The sequence below is a fragment of the Bos taurus genome, chromosome 1 (assembly GCF_002263795.3).
Source record: "Bos taurus isolate L1 Dominette 01449 registration number 42190680 breed Hereford chromosome 1, ARS-UCD2.0, whole genome shotgun sequence".
In the NCBI taxonomy this organism is placed as follows: Eukaryota; Metazoa; Chordata; class Mammalia; order Artiodactyla; family Bovidae; genus Bos; species Bos taurus.
In genome coordinates, this window is record NC_037328.1 from 35,092,781 (window position 1) to 35,110,567 (window position 17,787).

At 39.1% G+C, this 17,787-nt stretch overlaps 1 protein-coding gene across 5 annotated transcripts in view; it reads right to left on the reverse strand.

Moving 5' to 3' along the window:
- Positions 1-17,787, reverse strand: part of VGLL3 (vestigial like family member 3) — a 59,033-nt gene that overhangs the window by 28,519 nt on the left and 12,727 nt on the right. For all 5 annotated transcript variants that reach the window (XM_015468734.3, XM_005201174.5, XM_024992498.2 and 2 more), the window contains exon 3: positions 6,587-7,120. In XM_015468734.3, coding sequence (XP_015324220.1) covers positions 6,587-7,120 — 534 coding nt within the window. The remainder of the gene's footprint in view (positions 1-6,586; positions 7,121-17,787) is intronic.

Consider the following 17,787-nt stretch of genomic DNA (forward strand, 5'->3'; position numbering starts at 1 on the left):
CTTTTAAATGTTTAACTTCATTAACTTACTTAATCCTCAACACCATCCAATGAGACATATTTTAAAGATAAAAAATTAAAGGCACCAAGCAATTTAAAAATTTGCCCCAAATTCTGTAGCTACCAAGGAACAGAGCTAAGCTTATAAAACCAGGCAGTTTCACTTCAAAGCTCATGTTGCACACAAATTACTAGCAGCAATGACCATTATATGTTGGGGTATATACTTTCGGGCACATACATGCATATGTATGTATATAGATAGATTAAAAAGTATTTGCATGGGACTATATATACTAGAGGTCAGCAAACTATAACCCATAGACCAAATCAGGCTCACCATCTGTTTATACATAATCCATGAGCTAAGAATGGAAGACTGGATTTTAAATGGTTGAGAAAGAAGGAATGAGGAGGGAGGAGGGTCTAGGATGGGGAACACATGTATACCTGTGGCTGATTCATTTTGATATTTGGCAAAACTAATACAATTATATAAAGTTTAAAAATAAAATAAAATTTTAAAAAAAGGAAAAAAATAAAAAAAATAAAAGTCAACATTCAAAAAACCAAAAAAAAAAAAAGAAGGAATGAAAAAACTAAGTATCATTTTCATTGACATACAAAAAGCATACAAAATTCAAATTTCAGTGTCCATCAAATATTAATTGGGCATAGGTACATCATTTATTCATTTTTTGTCTGTGGTAGCTTCTATATTATGAAAGCAAAGTTGAGAAGTGGCAACAAAAACAGTGTGATCCCCACAATGCATTAAATATTCCTATCGGGCCATTTACAGAAAAATTTTACTGACCCTTGGATTATACCATACAAGGTACTCTAAAACTTTCTTAGGTCACTAAGCATTACATAATATTCAACCTCCTAGTCATTCAATTTCATTAAATGACTGCAAAATAAAAATGTACCTATAATTATTAAACCTCTTCCCTCCTGAGGAAATAAGTGTATCCTTTACCAAATACCTTTCAAAAAGTGGTTGGATTAGTTTATTTGCCTCCTAATGTGAAAATGACCTACACTTTGGTGGCCTAAGAATCTAGACTTTGGAAAGTTTCATCCCTATATCACCTGAATGCAGGCTCTTTTCACAGCTGCTCAGTAACCACCTGATATAGATGTTGAGTTCTGAGCTGTTTTGCATGGCATGGTTAGGTCAACCTTGCACAGATTATGTACAGGGACTCTCTTTCTTTTCAACAATCTTACCTTTTCCAGCTTGGGCTTATGATATAGAAACTTCTGTTCTTTAACAAGTAGTTAGATAAGTGGAAGAGTAGCTACTGCCCTTCTGTTGTCCCTCTTTGTGGATACTGGGGACTGCCAGATCCCTCTGTATCCTGTGTTGAGATATTCATTTTCTTGATGTTCACAGCATAGAGCCTTCAGTTGTCTCTCTCTGGGAATTGCCTTCAGCTGAACAAGGCCACCTTGCCTAATGTACTGACTATTTTTCCAAGGGCAAATACACACAGTAACTGATCAAAGTGAGAACATAAAAGTCCATCCACCTTGACTTAAGGCAGGATAATTTTAAAAAGTCATCCCAGCTCCAGAACTCCCTGTAGAATCCATTAAGTTTCAGTTGAACTTATTCATTGTGAGACTTCTCCTGGTTAATTCTCTCTTATTGTACAAAGATGTTGTCCTGAGAACAATACTACACAAATTTTCTACAAGCAAAATTGTGTCTTAGAGTCTGTTTCTTGGGGAAACTGACTGAAAACACTTCTAACCCTTCCTAAAAGAAGAGAGATTCGATATTTGATATGATGCCTGAGTTTAGGAGAGGAAAATGAGTCCTGAAGGCTTCATCCCTTCCATCCTCTCTTTTTGGGGTCAGACCTCACATGAAGGGAGAGGCATGCTCCTTCTGCTACCTGTGTAAGGTAAGGCATGCCTCGGTTTATACTTTTCTGTGGCAAACCTGACCAATCATTATCGCTTTTCACAGTAACAAGGCTCTAAATTGTGTGACAAGGAAGATGTCTATGGGACTCTTCTTTGAAGAGAATATTTCGGTAGGATGGGATCTACCAGAATCTAAATTTAAATGAAGCTTCTAGGAAGCTCAATTGTAGTAGTAAGCCTAATTTAAGATCTCTAATTTGGCCTAAATTTGTACTGATGCAATGGCTCAGTGGGTTTGATCCCTGGGTCAGCAGATCCTCTGAAGGAGGAAACGGCAACCCACGGAAATATTCTTGCCTAGAAAATCTCATGGACAGAGGAGCCAGGCAAGCTACAATCCATGGGGTCACAAAGAGTCGGACACGACTGTGTGACTAAACACACACAGGTGATAATTATGCTATGATTTTACCTTTATCTTCTTGATTCCCTTGTCTTTGTTCAACTGGGTTAAACTTATGGATAGGAATGACTCATGATCATCATCCTAAACCCACAATGACAAAGAGGAGCACTACATATGTCCTATAGGTAAATCTTCATTCCTTAATATTAATCATTTACAGTCTAATATAACAGTTTTAATCAATAGTTTCATTCACCTACATAAAAAGGCAGATGCTACCCCAGCAATGCCTTAGTTTGGGGCAGATTTGGGGTCAAATATAGCTTGGGCATTTGAGATTTAGGAAGATGTTTTCAAATAGGAAAACCGAGCCATTTCCTTATTAGTAACTGAACTGGAGAAGATCCATCTTAGATTTAGTTTAAGAATTACAAGCAATTATATATATATATATATATATATATATATATATATATATAATTTTAATATATTATTATATAATATACAATAATAAAATGTTATTTATATATTTTATTTATTATAATATATAAATTAATATAGTATATATATTTATTATAATATAAATATATATAATATCTCTGGCAATATCTTATATAGTGGATACTCAATACATATTAATTCATAGCTCAGCATTAAGAACTATTATATAATATATCCACATGGGTTCTCTCTAGATTCTTTATAGAGAATGAAAATCTTCTCCTACTTCCTGAAGGTAGGAGGATGACTTTTCATTCCAAAGAGATTATTTCAAGCCAAAATTCTAAACAATGAGTCAGTGAATCAGGCTCACATCAAAATTAACAAGTACAAAAGTAGGTAATCAGTGACAGAAACAGAAAGCAAAGGCAATCACATCTACTTCTGGAAAGCTTATATCCCTGAAAAGTTCACATGTTAAATCTTATCCCTCAATGTAATGGTATTTAGAGGTGAGGCCCTCAGAAGATTAAGTCATGAAGGTAGAGTCTTCATGAATGTGATTAATGTCCTTATAAATGAGAGTGCAGAGAACTCATTTGTCCCTTCCACCTCAAATGAGGACACATTGAAAAGAAAGTCTCTATGATTCAGGAAGTGGGCCCTCACCAGACACTGAATGTGTTGGCATCTTGGTCTTAGATTTCCCAGAGAACTAACTGTGAGAACTAAATATTTGTTGTTAACCACACCCAGTATATAGTATTCTGCTGAAGCAGCCCAAACTAAGAAAGAAGAGAATGTTCCTTTTGCTTCTAAAAGCATTATTAACCTTGGCCACACAGGTTCTGGGAAATTGAGAGCCTCCAGAGACTGGCTGCCAATGATGGTAGCTAACTCACTGGGACTCTCATTCTATCTGGCCCAAGGCATCGAATGACTCAAGAGTTCATACTACTAGTATGTGGCAAAGGATGGAGGCAAACCTGTGGTGGTTATCTGCATCACATTCTCTTCTTACATAGAGGAAGAACCAAGTTCTTGCCTGATAGTTTAGAAAAGCAGCTTGAACCCAAAGACTAAACAGGAAGCAGAGATTGGAGACATTAGGCAATGACCAACATCGAAAAGCTTAGTGGAGAACCAGTTAATCAAGATAAGGATGTTCTACTTAGGTTAGGATGAACATAAATGGATGCTGAGCATTTGTTACTCTGTGGAGTTCTCTGCTGTGAATTGGCATTCAGATTTAAAATCCTGTACACTAAGAATATACTAAAGAGACAGGAATATCAGATCACCTTACCCGCCTCCTGAGAAACCTGTACGCAGGACAAGAAGTAATAGAAGCAGACATGGAACAATGAATTGGTTCAAAATTGGGAAAGGAATACATCAAGGCTATACATTATATGCAGAGTATATTATGCAGGGTATATTATGTGAAATGCCCGACTGGATAAATCACAGCTGGAATCAATATTGCTGAGAGAAATATCAACAACCTCAGATGTGCAGATGATCCCATGCTAATGGCAGAAAGGAAAGAGGAGCTAAATAGTGTCTTGATGAGTAAAAGAGAAGAGTGAAAAAGCTGGCTTAAAACTCAACATTCGAAAAACTATGATCTTGGCATCTGGTCCCATCACTTCATGGCAAATAGATGGGGAAACACCTATGGAAACAATGACAGATTGTTTTTCTTGGGCTCCAAAATCACTGTGGAGAGTGACTGCAGTGATGAAATTCAAAAACACTTGCTCCTTGTAAGAAAAGCTATGACAAATCTAGACAACATATCAAAAATCTAGGCAGAGACATCACTTTGCCAACAAAGGTCCATATATCAAGGTTATGGTTTTTCCAGTAGTCATGTACAGATTAGATGTGAGTGTTGAACCATAAAGAAGTGTGTGCTGTGCTAAGTCGTTTCAGTCTTGTCCTACTCTTTGTGATCCTATAGCCTGCCAAGCTCCTCTGTCCATGAAATTCTTTAGGCAAGAATACTGGAGTGTATTGCCATTTCCTCCTTCAGGGTATCTTCCCAATCCAGGGATCAAACCTGTCTTTTATGTCTCCAGCATTGGCAGGCAGGTTCTTTATGACTAGTGCTCCCTGGGAAGCCCAGACCATAAAGAAGACTGAGTGCCAAAGAATTGATCCTTTCAAATTGTTGTGCTGGAGAAGAATTTAGAGTCCCTTGGACTGCAAGGAGTTCAAGCCAGTCAATCCTAAAGAAAATCAACCCTGAATACTCATTGGAAGGACCGATGCTGAAGCTGAAGTTCTAACACTTTTGCCACCTGATGCAAAGAGCCAACCCATTGGAAAAGACTCTGATGATCTGAAAGATGCAGCACAAGAGGAGAAGGAGGCAGCAGAGATGGTTAAATAGTATCACTGACTCAATGGATATGAGTTTGAGCAAACTCTAGGAGATAGTAAAGGACAGGAAAGCTTGGTGTGCTGCAGTTCATGGAGTCACAAAGAGTTGGACATGACTGAGCAACTGAACAACACATGAAGAATAAGGAAGGACTGATGCTGAAGGTTCCAATATTTTGGCTACTTGGTGGGAAGAGCTGACACACTGGAAAAGACCCTATGATGTGAAGATCAAAGGCAAAAGGAGTAGGGGGTGGCAGATGATATGGTTAGCATAACTGACTCAATGGACAAGAATTTGAGGAAACTCAGAGAGGTAGTGGAGGACAGAGGAACTTACATGCTGCAGTCCATAGTGTCGCAAAGAGTCAGACATGACTCAGTGACTGAACAACACCACTAAGAGGAAAACTAAGGAACACTATGAAAAGAGTGAGTTTTCTCATTTCCAGGGAAAATAAGGAAATAATTAAAACTTATAAAAAATTTAAAAGTGTGTTTCCTTAAACCTCTGGAAAGAAAGCCCTAATTTTTCACAAGGATTCTCAGAAAAGAACCTGGGATTAGAGGTGGTGGTGGCTATCTTTAGAATGTAGTTTCTGGGGATATAATCACTGACTTGATTTGTTTTTTAGCCTCTGATGTTTGTGATTTTTCTGAACTTGGAACAAATAACACTATTAATATAAGTAGTCTGTTCAAAAAACCAAGCTCAAGCATTTAACACCATGGTTTTCAGACCTAGTGAATTCCAGAGAGGAGCTGAATGTCCTTTGAAGAAATATTTCCCTTACTGTTATTTTTTCCCCAAATCTGTTAAATATAAATTTTGGAGTAGTGTCTTAAGTTTGATGCTTTAAAATAAGAGAGAGGGAGAAAGGAAAGAGGAGGAAGAGGAAGGAAAGAAGGGAAGGAAGGAGGGAAATAACAAAAGACAAATGAAGAGGAACGAAAGGGGTAGGAAGAGAAGAGAAATCCATTCCTTTAAAATTTATTTCCTAGTTCTTTTCAAAGACCATGATTATATTCCATGAATTGCATTTCAGAAAGTAGTTTGGTTTATAAATCATAAATAAGATCTGACAAAAAGGGAGAAGGGAAAATTACTGAAACATACTAGATCTGAATTGTCAGGCATTACACATCACCCTTAGAGAGTATGGAGACATGGGAGATTTAACCAATGTGCTTAAATCTTTGTAAACATAAGGTACCAGAGATTCCAATTCAAATACACAGATTACTAGCTTAAGAAATGGGAGAAAAGCTCTGAGACCTCTCTCAGGTAGTCACACCAGTTTCTGCAGGAATGCAGGAATTCTTGCAAAACGGTGAATTGAAAACCATATGGACAAAGCTTAACTTTCCTTGTAAGAGAAAAAAAAAATACTTCATAATGTTTAAAACACCCTCCATTCTCAGTGATTCGTCTCAGGCATTTTTCTTCGTTCTATAGAAAGGAGGAAATCGCCGGGCTCACCTGCATCAAAGCCCACACTAGGCACTAAGTCCACGGTTCCGTGAAAGGCTCCGGCCCACGCTGAGGTAGCGGTGGTGACTGTCGTTGGATCTGTCTTTGTGATGTCACACGGGGGCGCGGCAATCCTGGCCGCACGTACGGAGGGCATCAGCAGCGGCCCGTAAGGTGGATCCAGGGCGGAGCCCGCAGGAGGGTGGTGGTGATGGTGGTGGTGGTGGTGGTGGTGGCGGTGATGCACGTGCGGGGGGTGGTGCCGCATGTACACGTCGTGGACGTGCCCGTAGGACGGGCTCACCTGAGATGCCAGCGGGTAGTGCCAGGACTCCGACACTGGAGGTGGAGGGGCAGAGCCAGTCTGATGCAGCCCGTGTCCCGGCCAGGGGCTGGGGTCGGCGGCCGTAAAGTTGCCCGGGGGTGCAGTGACCTGGAAGTCAGGATGAACGCCCCCCAGACAGGGTGTGGGTGGGGGCTGGTAAGAGCTGGTCCAAAAGGAAGTCGGGAAACTAGTCCGCTGGCTTGAGAGAGCTGAGCTGTCTGAGAAGACAGAAAAATAACATTATTTACATAAGATTCAGTTCTGGGATAGACTTGCCTCTACTTGTCCAGTATTCTCAAGCAAGCTAATGAGTATGCACTCTTTTTCTCCCCACACGGAGGTGAATGATACCAGGTAATGATACCAGACACAGGTTTCTTCACGCCAAGCCAATGCGCAGGGGCCCAGATGATGAATGAGTCCCTAGTGTTGCTGGCTTAGTTTAGGCGGTCACTGTCTAGGTGGACGAGTCTAGGACTGGAAAACTTCGCTTTCTCCTGTGTGTGTTAATGCAGTTAGGTCTGAGCAGAGGTCACGGGTACATACATCAAAGGTTAAAAAAAAAGGTTATGCCATGGACATGATTCAGGTAGATTGCAAATGATGTTTACCAACTTCTTTTAAAGGCAAATACAATTTTCACTCAAACTAACCATTTTAATGCCAAAACAAAGGGAAGTAAGATCATACTTAAGGATACTTGCCAGCACTCACTTTACATCAAGAAAGATGTATTCCCATTTAGTTTTTCTGTAGAGGTCTGGGAGTTTCTAGACTGAAAATAATAATAGTTTACATTTAATGTCAGTGACCCAGTACTGGATACAAGGCCAGGAGCTTTTCATGGGTTGATCTCATTGGGTCCACACTCCAAACTTATGAGGTAGTTACTGTTATTATCCGCATTTTAGAGATGTAGAAGCTGAGGCAAGGAATGGCTGTCACTCATCACAACTGTGCCTGCCACAAGTCAGCACACTTGTAACTATAACCTGAACACCTCGAATTTGGTGAAAATTCTGTGGAAATCATGAGTGGAGGAGATTCAGGTGGGTTATGGATTGGAGGAGATATTGAGAAGGGGGGAATGTTATCAAAAAATAGCACTTGGAGATAAATAAGCAAGAGAGAGAACAATTCCAAGCTTTGCTTCAATTTATCCACTCAAAGTTCATGACATATTTATAGATGTCCTACTATGTGTGAAACATTGGGTGACTAGGGATGATTGGACAGATGCCATCTTCAGTCACATCTGGAAGGGAACAGAGAAATATATAGACATGAGCAATGTAACTTAGATTGTGCTCTCAGGAGGGGAAATACACAGACAGGGCATTGAAACTGGCTTAGAAAGTAACAGCACAAAAGGGTCAGGAGGGCTAGCCATATGAAGAGTTAGGGAAGAGTGTTTTAGGCTAATGAAAAAGTGTGTGGAGAAAGGCCAAAATACACATACTTGCACAAAGCAGCATTTGAGGAATCAAAAAAGGACTCAGTGGGCAGATGGTGGCAAACATACTACGGTCCAAGAAGGACCCAGATGGGTATGGCCTTACAGTTCAGTTCAGTTCAGTTGCTCAGTCGTGTCCGACTCTTTATGACCCCAGGGACTGCAGCATGCCAGGCCTCCCTGTCCATCACCAACTCCTGGAGTTTGCTCAAACTCATGTCCATTGAGCTGGTGATGCCATCCAGCCATCTCATTCTCTGTCCTTCTCTTCTTCTGCCTTCAATCTTTCCCAGCATCAGGGTCTTTTCAAATGAGTCAGTTCTTTGCATCAGATGGCCAAAGTTTTGGAGCTTCAGCTTCAGCATCAGTCCTTCCAATGAACAATCAACACTGATTTCCTTTAGGATGGACGGGTTGGATCTTCTTGCAGTCTAAGGGACTCGCAAGAGTCTTCTCCAACACCATAGTTCAAAAGCATCAATTCTTCAGTGCTCAGCTTCCTTTATAGTCCAATTCTCAAATCCATACATGACTACTGGAAAAACCATAGCTTTGACTAGATGGACCTTTGTTGGCAAAGTAATGTCTCTGCTTTTTAATATACTGCCTAGGTTGGCTTTTCATAGCCTTACAAGCCATGCACTAAATATGGGTACTATCCTGAGGAGGTCCAGTGAGCTTAAAAAGAGTTTTGTTTTTACTTTTTAAATTAATTTTTATGGAGTATAGTTCCTAGGAAGGGTTATGGTAAGATCTGTGTTTAGAGAAATAGCTACTCCAGCCGTAGCCTGTTGCGTCCAGCACAGGTAACTGAGCAAGCCCTGGCCTGGGAGTCTGGAGAGCCCAGGTCGAGAGCTGGTATCCAGCAGTCATCCTCTCTTATTGTAGGACCCAAAGTGATCTGTTGCCTTGTTTGTGGCTTAGTGTCTTCCAATCAAATATAAGGCATTTGAGCTCATTTAATTCCAAATATCTTCTGGCCCCATGCTTCTAACCATTCTGTGACATGTCCTATGGATTATTTCTATCTATAAAGATAAGGTTGTTAGTACATTAGTTATGCATGTACAGTACAACAGCATTTTTATACTGGGCTCCACATAAAAGAACCTTGCTAGATATCTCCATGAAATGAAGGATATCCCAAGAAGTACTGTGAAATAAGTTTATATGAAAAAGTTTATGTGAAATAAAAGTTTCTGAAGTAAGAACATGGACATGTCAGACATGTCCACATTCTTCATAAACTTTCAGGACATAGTTTTTTTTTTTTTTTTTTTAACCTCAGGGAAATTTTAAGTAACTTGACTCAACTTCCATATATGTACTTTGATGAACATAGTTAGGATATCACTGGGTTGTTTCAAATATTTTCTTTCTTTAGCTTCACTAAAGGCTAAGTCACTACACTGTAAGCTCTTCCTCTCTCTCCCCGTCAGCCTCACCGCAGAGCTATCATCCACCCCATCCACAGATAGACAACTTTTCAGTGTCTCAATTCAAGTCTCCCCCCAGCCCCTGCCCAGAATCTCCTTGGATCTCAAATCCTTGAGGAAACATAAATGATGATGATCTTGTAGAGGCAAAGGATGAAAAGCAAACTATTCTTCAAAGCTTCCAGCAAACCTGGCAAAGTTTTACTTGGATGACTTAGTTTTATCACAATCACAATCTATTAGAAAATAGCACTTAGAGTCAAGCCTACTGGCATTGGGCAAATGTGATCTATTTAGGCACTGTCCTCCTCTGACATATGAAACCTGGGTGCCAATGACAAGAAGGAAAATTGTGTAAGGTGTAGGAAGAAAATTCAATTTCAAGAATATTTCTATCATACTCACAGTGAAAGCAGTCAACATTTAAAGTTCAAAACTCATAGAAATATTCTACAAATGTCCATCATATATCCTCTTCCTGGGTGGCACTGGTAGTAAAGAACCTGCCTGCCAATGCAAGAGACACAAGCGACATGGGTTCAATCCCTGGGTCAGGAAGATCCCCTGGAGGAGGGCATGGCAACCCACTCTGGGTATTCTTGCCTGGAGAATCCCATGGATAGAGGAGCCTGGCAGGCTACAGTCCATGGGGTCGCAAACAGTCGGAAATGACTGAAGTGACTTAGCACTGCCGTCATGTAACGCAAATTGAATTTTCTTCCTACACCTTACACAATTTTCCTTCTTGTCATTGGCACCCAGGTTTCATATGTCAGAGGAGGACAATGCCTAAATAGATCACATTTGGCAAAACTAATACAATTATGTAAAGTTTAAAAAAAAAAAAAAACTCATGAAAGAGCTTGTAGAGGCTTCTTATATTACATAGTGCAGCTTTGCCGCCACCGACCTGCTCCTTTGCTCTCAGAGATCCAATCTTTGGTACCAAACGCTTCATTCTGCTCATAAGTTTTATCTCTTGTGGGACCAGAATCCCATAATAACAGCTGAACTCAACCCACAGGTGTGTGCCAGAGATAGAGTTCTCCTTATTAATATCTCCCGTTAAAATGTCAAAAGCACAGAGAGTATATGCCATTTTCCTGGATGCTTTCCTTTTGTTTCTTTCATTCATGTCCATGGACCTAATATATGGTACAGATGTTTACACATTTTGGATATGCATGAAGAAATATAAATAATGAAAAAATTCCTTACAAAAATATTATCCTATTTATTACATATTGTATTGTGATTAGTGAACATGTTATCATTGAAAGTAGAAGTCTGTTCTAAAAAACACACCCCATAAAGGCTGAACAAAGCTTTAGAATGTGCCAGGGAAAAATCAAATTAGAAGCAACTTTAGTACTTTGCCAGTCAGTGTGTCTCCTGAGATTAACATAAAGTTTGCAGAGATCAATGCAGTGTTTTGAAAAAATAATGTTGCATTCTACAAATAAATGAAAAGATATTGAATTGAAAATATGTTTATAGGCAAGTCTACATTTCAAAATCACTATCTGGTATCTTGATTGTTTAAAAAGAAATTCTTGATACAAAGAAACAGATGATATTCTTTGTTTCATGCCTGGGAATCAGTATGCTTATTTCATATGTATGTAAATTTTTTTCATTACATGACTCTTTGCTTACAAGTATTTAATCACAGCCACATTTTTTGGATGAAAAAGCTTATGAAAAACTGCACACAGTATTTCCACGCAATATTACTTTTCAGCAATTCAGAACTATGTGATATTAACACTCTATGGTGACTTTGGGCTCAATGACAGTATTTGGATGACGTTCACACTGAGTCTAACGCGTACAAAATGTCTAGATATACTTTGGTTCAGTTTGCATTTGGGATTAGAAAATACACACAAACATACATACCCTATTTCTAAACAACAAAAAGGAAAAAAAATAAATTGTCTAATAAACCTACCCAATGCATACCCAGTAATCTCACTGGTGTGATTTTTAACAGAAATATGTCTGAGAGACATAAAAGAGCTTAACATGGTACTTTTCAATTTCACAGTAGCTGGGATATGTTTTACATTAACATTCAGTTTCTCTGAAAAAAATCTAAAGGTAAATATTTTATGCAAGAGAAAATTAAACAATTTAAAAAAATATTTTATTAATTTTGGGAAAAAAAGAAAGTAAAAGTATTAGCCCTTCAGTCATGTCCGACTCTTTGTGACCCCATGGACTGGGGACCGCCAGACTCCTCTGTCCATAGAATTCTCCATGCAAGATTACTGGAGTGAACAGCCATTCCCTTCTCCAGGGGATCTACACAACCGAGGGATCGAACCCAGGTCTCTGGCATTGCAGACAGATTCTTTATTGTCTGAGCCACCAAAAATGAAGACTATATTAAAATGAAAAATGGGTTTCTAAGATCTTAAAAGGTCAGGAAGCAACAGTTAGAACTGGACATGGAACAACAGACTGGTTCCAAATAGGAAAAGGAGTATGTCAAGGCTGTATATTGTCACCCTGCTTATTTAACTTATATGCAGAGTACATCATGAGAAATGCTGGGCTGGAGGAAGCAGAAGCTGGAATGAAGATTGCCAGGAGAAATATCAATAACCTCAGATATGCAGATGACACCACCCTTATGGCAGCAAGTGAAGAGGAACTAAAAAGCCTTTTGACGAAAGTGAAAGAGGAGAGTGAAAAAGTTGGCTTAAAGCTCAACATTCAGAAAACTAAGATCATTGCATCTGGTCCCATCACTTCATGGCAAATAGATGGGGAAACAGTGGAAACAGTGTCAGACTTTATTTTTCTGGGCTCCAAAATCACTGCAGATGGTGACTGCAGCCATGAAATTAAAAGACGCTTACTCCTTGGAAGGAAAGTTATGACCAACCTAGATAGCATATTCAAAAGCAGAGACATTACTTTGCCAACAAAGGTCCGTCTAGTCAAGACTATGGTTTTTCCAGTGGTCATGTATGGATGTGAGAGTTGGACTGTGAAGAAAGCTGAGCACTGAAGAATTGATGCTTTTGAACTGTAGTGTTGGAGAAGACTCTTGAGAGTCCCTTGGACTGCAAGGAGATCCAACCAGTCCATTCTAAAGGAGATCAGTCCTGGGTGTTCATTGGAAGGACTGATGTTGAAGCTGAAACTCCAATACTTTGATCACCTGATGCAAAGAGTTGACTCATTGGAAAAGACTCTGATGCTGGGAGGGATTGGGGGCAGGAGGAGAAGGGGATGACAGAGGACGAGATGGCTGGATGGCATCACCAACTTGATGGACATGAGTTTGAGTAAACTTGGGGAGTTGGTGATGGACAGGGAGGCCTGGCATGCTGTGATTCATGGGGTCACAAAGACTTGGACACTACTGAGCGACTGAACTGAACTGAAGATCTTAAAAATTTCCAGAAAACATATGCTTTGAGTTAATACTGACTGAAAACATCCATGCTAAAAGATAATATTTACCTTTTTAATTAACCTTAGTGAAAAGCAATGTTTCTCCATTCTCAGTCTACAATTTTCTTCCTCTTGTTCTACTTTCTATAAAAATAAATTTTGTGGTCAGAGGTGAACTGATATGTGTTCCAGTGTTACCTGTCACTCAGTAATTAAGCATTACTATTATGTACAAAGATTGAACTCCACTTATTTTGTTCTAGAGTTGCTTAAAATAGTCCTTGTGACTCTAAAATGAGAATTTCATGGGGTGCTATCAGATGCCCATAATCCCTGAAGGCAAGTAACTGAGATAAACCAGGCCTCAATTTTCTCCAAAGTGTTTATTTTAAACTTCCCCACAGTAATCACTTCCAATGGCCTCCTGGAGAGGCTGCTCAACTCTCTCCTTCCCTGTGTCAGCTGACCCAAGAGACAGGCCCTCCTTCCCCTTCTTTATTTTTGCTCTCTGAGTTTAGTGCTCATTTTGAGAGATCTTTCTTATGAGAACGTTGCTCCAAGAAGATACTGTGTAGATCAATTATGCAGAATATATTTACTTTGCAATCATAAAAAGAAAAAATAATATCAAGTTTACCATTCAGCATAGTTTTTAAGTCAGTGATCTATTTGGCTATGTCTTGACTTAACTACTCCCTTTTCCTACACACACAAACACACACATACACACTTTCTGTAATAAAACTTAAGCACTGAAATCAGGGAATAGATATATTTGAAGTTGATGTTTCTATTTGGATGGGATGAGACAATCAGATTCATTAGGTTTTCTTAACTGAGAAGCCCTATATAATCCATTAGAAGATATAGTGGGAGAAGAGGTAGTTCATGTGATGTTGTGCCTAATAAAGGACAAATATTTCCTTTGGAAAGGACAGGAAAAGTCACAAAACATCTAGAGAGGACTTTCCTAAGTCCATCAAGATACAAGCTCAAAGTATGACCACGATTCCATCATTAGCTGACACTCTATCACTTGCCTGAAGATTTACTGTGGAAATATATTCGGCAATCAAACACAATTCAATTTTAAATTCCTTTGAAGCACTACAGCACTTGTGTAGCACTGTAAAAAAAAAAACCTCATGCCATAAATTAGACCCTTTAATTTAATACAGCTGGTCAACAGCTCCTCATAAAGTATTACTGCCATGGCCATCAAAATTGTCAATAGCCTTCCGTATCTAGTATGTTCAAGACACTGTGCTTTTTGTCAGGAATACAAACTTCCAGAAAACAATGTTTCTGAATAAAGACAGAAGGTTGGTTTTCTGTGTGCCAAATGAGTGAAAACTTACTTGAGAGAGAAAAGTCATCTGACCTTCAGTTAATGCCTTGCATCAAGCCCTATGCTAAATTATTCATATATATCATCAAAAAATCTTTACAACAACAATAGGAGATGAGTAATAATACACACATATTATAGTTGAAGCTACTCTCAGAGATACTTTGAGCATCGAGGATAACATTGCCACCAAGCAATAATAAGGTCCAATTTTGAACCCCAAACAAACATAATCCAACCAAAGACAGCATTATGCAAACTGGTGTTGCTTTGGCAGTTAATGTTTGAAGCAACTCTCTTCACCAGATATGGGAATCCCTATTACATTTTTCTATAACATAGTCACCAAATTCTTAATTTTATGTTGGAAATTTCCTATGAATCTTATTCAACTTATGTACACTTAACTAAAAACACCAATTCACAACTATGACAAAGTTTTATTTATAATTGGATAGTAAGTAATACATTTGAAATCACAACTTCATGGAGAAACACAACAATCCCTTAATTCAAGTCCCTTATTTTATAAATAAAACTGTACCCAAAGATTTCTTACAACTTATTACTATAAATTCTCTATTAAGGACTTTTTTGTTTTCTTATCCTGGGTACATAGTATGAATTTGGTTCATTTAATTTAATTACTTGATCATTCAATTTATATTCCATATTTTTCATATAGAAGTGCATTATCCTGAGTATTGGGGAAATGATGTGAGATAACTAAACAGGACACATATAGTCTTAGCTGAAGAGGGAGAGATGAAGATTGAAAAGCATGCTATGCTTGCCTGTGCTATTCTGATAAACTAACTTACAAAGCTCTAAAAATTCTGGTCTCTACCTACACCTTTTCCTTTCACTCCACTTACACCAGCATTTTGATTTCTCATTGAACATTCAAGTTCAGTCCTTCCTCAGATCCTTTGCACTGTCTTCAGTAATCTTCCTCTAGACATCTGTGTGATGAGAAGCACTCTTATTTACTTTGGGTATGTACTGAAATAAAAATCTTAGACCATCTATTGTCACCCTAAATAAAACAAGGTAAAACAATACCTTGCATCTCAATATATTGATATATTTACTTCTGTCTCTTCTACTAGAAAGCTTCATGAGTGTACAAGCTTAGACTCTCCTGTCCACTGATATATTCCCACTACCTAGAACATAGCAGGACCTTAATAAATATCTGCTGCATAAGTCAATGTCAATGAATGAAACAGGAGACAGATTTGTAGGCCAAATTCAAGATAACGCCAAGAAAATTCTAATAATACTAAAAACACTACCATTATCCACCCTTTCGATGCTAAAATTTGACATCTTTCTAAAGGTCCTCTCCATTAAGTCAGGCAGATTATGGGAAAACAATGAATTGTAGCATTGTTACATTTACGCAACACTTCACTTAAAACTACTCTGGTTATGATACTTTAGACAATCACTCTTACATCTATTTGTAATTTGGAACTTTCATTCCTATATTCCAAGTTCAGTGGTCACTGGGCTGCATATGTCAGTATGCTAAAAGAATTAGGCATTGCATTTTCCCCTGGAGAAGGGAATGGCATCCCACTCCAGTATTCTTGCCTGGAGAATTTCATGGACAGAGGAACCTGGCAGACTATAGTCCACGGGGTTGCATAAAGTCAGACACAACTGAGTGACTGACAGTTTCACTCACTTTCCCAGGACTGGCTGTCATGATAGCATTTATTATTGATATATCAAACACTTTATTAAAGCCAGCTAGGTCACTGAACTTTTCCTAATTTCACCCTCCATGGTTTTAAAAAGTATTCACAATGTGCTATCTAATAGGACATCATTGGTTCTATTAGCATCTTAGTGTTCGAATGACTAAGTTTCTTTGGTAAGTCCATAGTTATTAATCAAGTAAGCAATATGCTTCCCAATTCACCTATGTTGAGGTCTAGGTCACTTGAGTGTGGATTCCACCTTCCTCTTTAGAGTCTCTGTGTATATTAACATTTTCATATTTACTAGAAGGAAGGAGAAAAGAAGGGAGGGATGGTGAAAGGATAGAATGAGGAGAAGAGGAGGAAAGGGAAGGAAAAGCAGGCAGACAGGCAAGTACGAACCCTTCTACTGATGCTGAGAAGGAAGCGGCCACACATCACCTCTCACCCGCCCCTAACACAGGTGTCCAGCCTTTCCTCATCACAGGATAGCCTGGGGCACTTGTTACAGTAACTCCCAGAGCCTCCTTCTGGACCCTCTGTCTGATTCAAAGGTCTGAGTTAGGAGGTGGCAATCTGTGATTTTCACAGCACTAGATCTACAACTATCAAACCTGAGCCTGCACCTGAATCCCTGGGAGGGCCGGTTAAAACATAGGTTACTCTACCTCTGAGTTGCTGATTCAGTGGGTCTGGGGCTTAGCCCAAGAATTTGCATATCTAACAAGTTCCCTTGCGACGCTCATGTTCCCAGTCCTGGAGACCACACTTTGAGAACCATTTCACTAGATTCTTCTTGGAACCAGGTGAGTTCAGAAGAAAAGTTCATAATGCATTTCTCTAAAAGGATCATTGGAATGATGGATTGTTTTTTCTCTAATGTTGTAATTATCTCAATTAAGTTGTCACCCGATCATTTTCTGTGAGTCAGAAATAAGATTTGAACACACTTCTGTGACCTCTATGGAGAGGGAAATAAAGGAGAAGAAGCCCAATCTATTGCTTTGCTTTACTGAGGTTAAAAAAAAAAAAAGCAGAAATCAGGCAGATACAGTCACTGATATCTGTTTTGTACACTACAAAGAGTTAACATCACAACAGAGTGGGACAGAGTAAGCCATCAAGCAAACACAGAAGGCTTTCAAAGTCTGTATTCCTGGGGCAGACTCAGATCTCTGCTATGTCACCACATAGCACCTAGTGGAATGAGCAAGAGCTAATTTTTAAACGCTGATCCAGGCACGCCCATTATTTAGAGATCCAAATTGGGCCATCGGGGCTTAAGGAATGGTGCTTCGCAGCTCAGTCCTGCCACTATAAACTCAGGCCGGTTGCATCACTACTTTCCATGAGGAATTTAAGGGGTGTGACTGCATCCTTTCCAACCCTGCATTCCACATGTGACAAAACTGATCCAGCTGTTTGTCTGAAAGAAATTCCTTGCTGTCCTTAAAAATTAAAAAGCGAGTGGATATCCGTCCTCCAGGGGCAGGTCTCCAGCTGGAACCTGGTACAGACGGTTGCGAAACACAGCCAG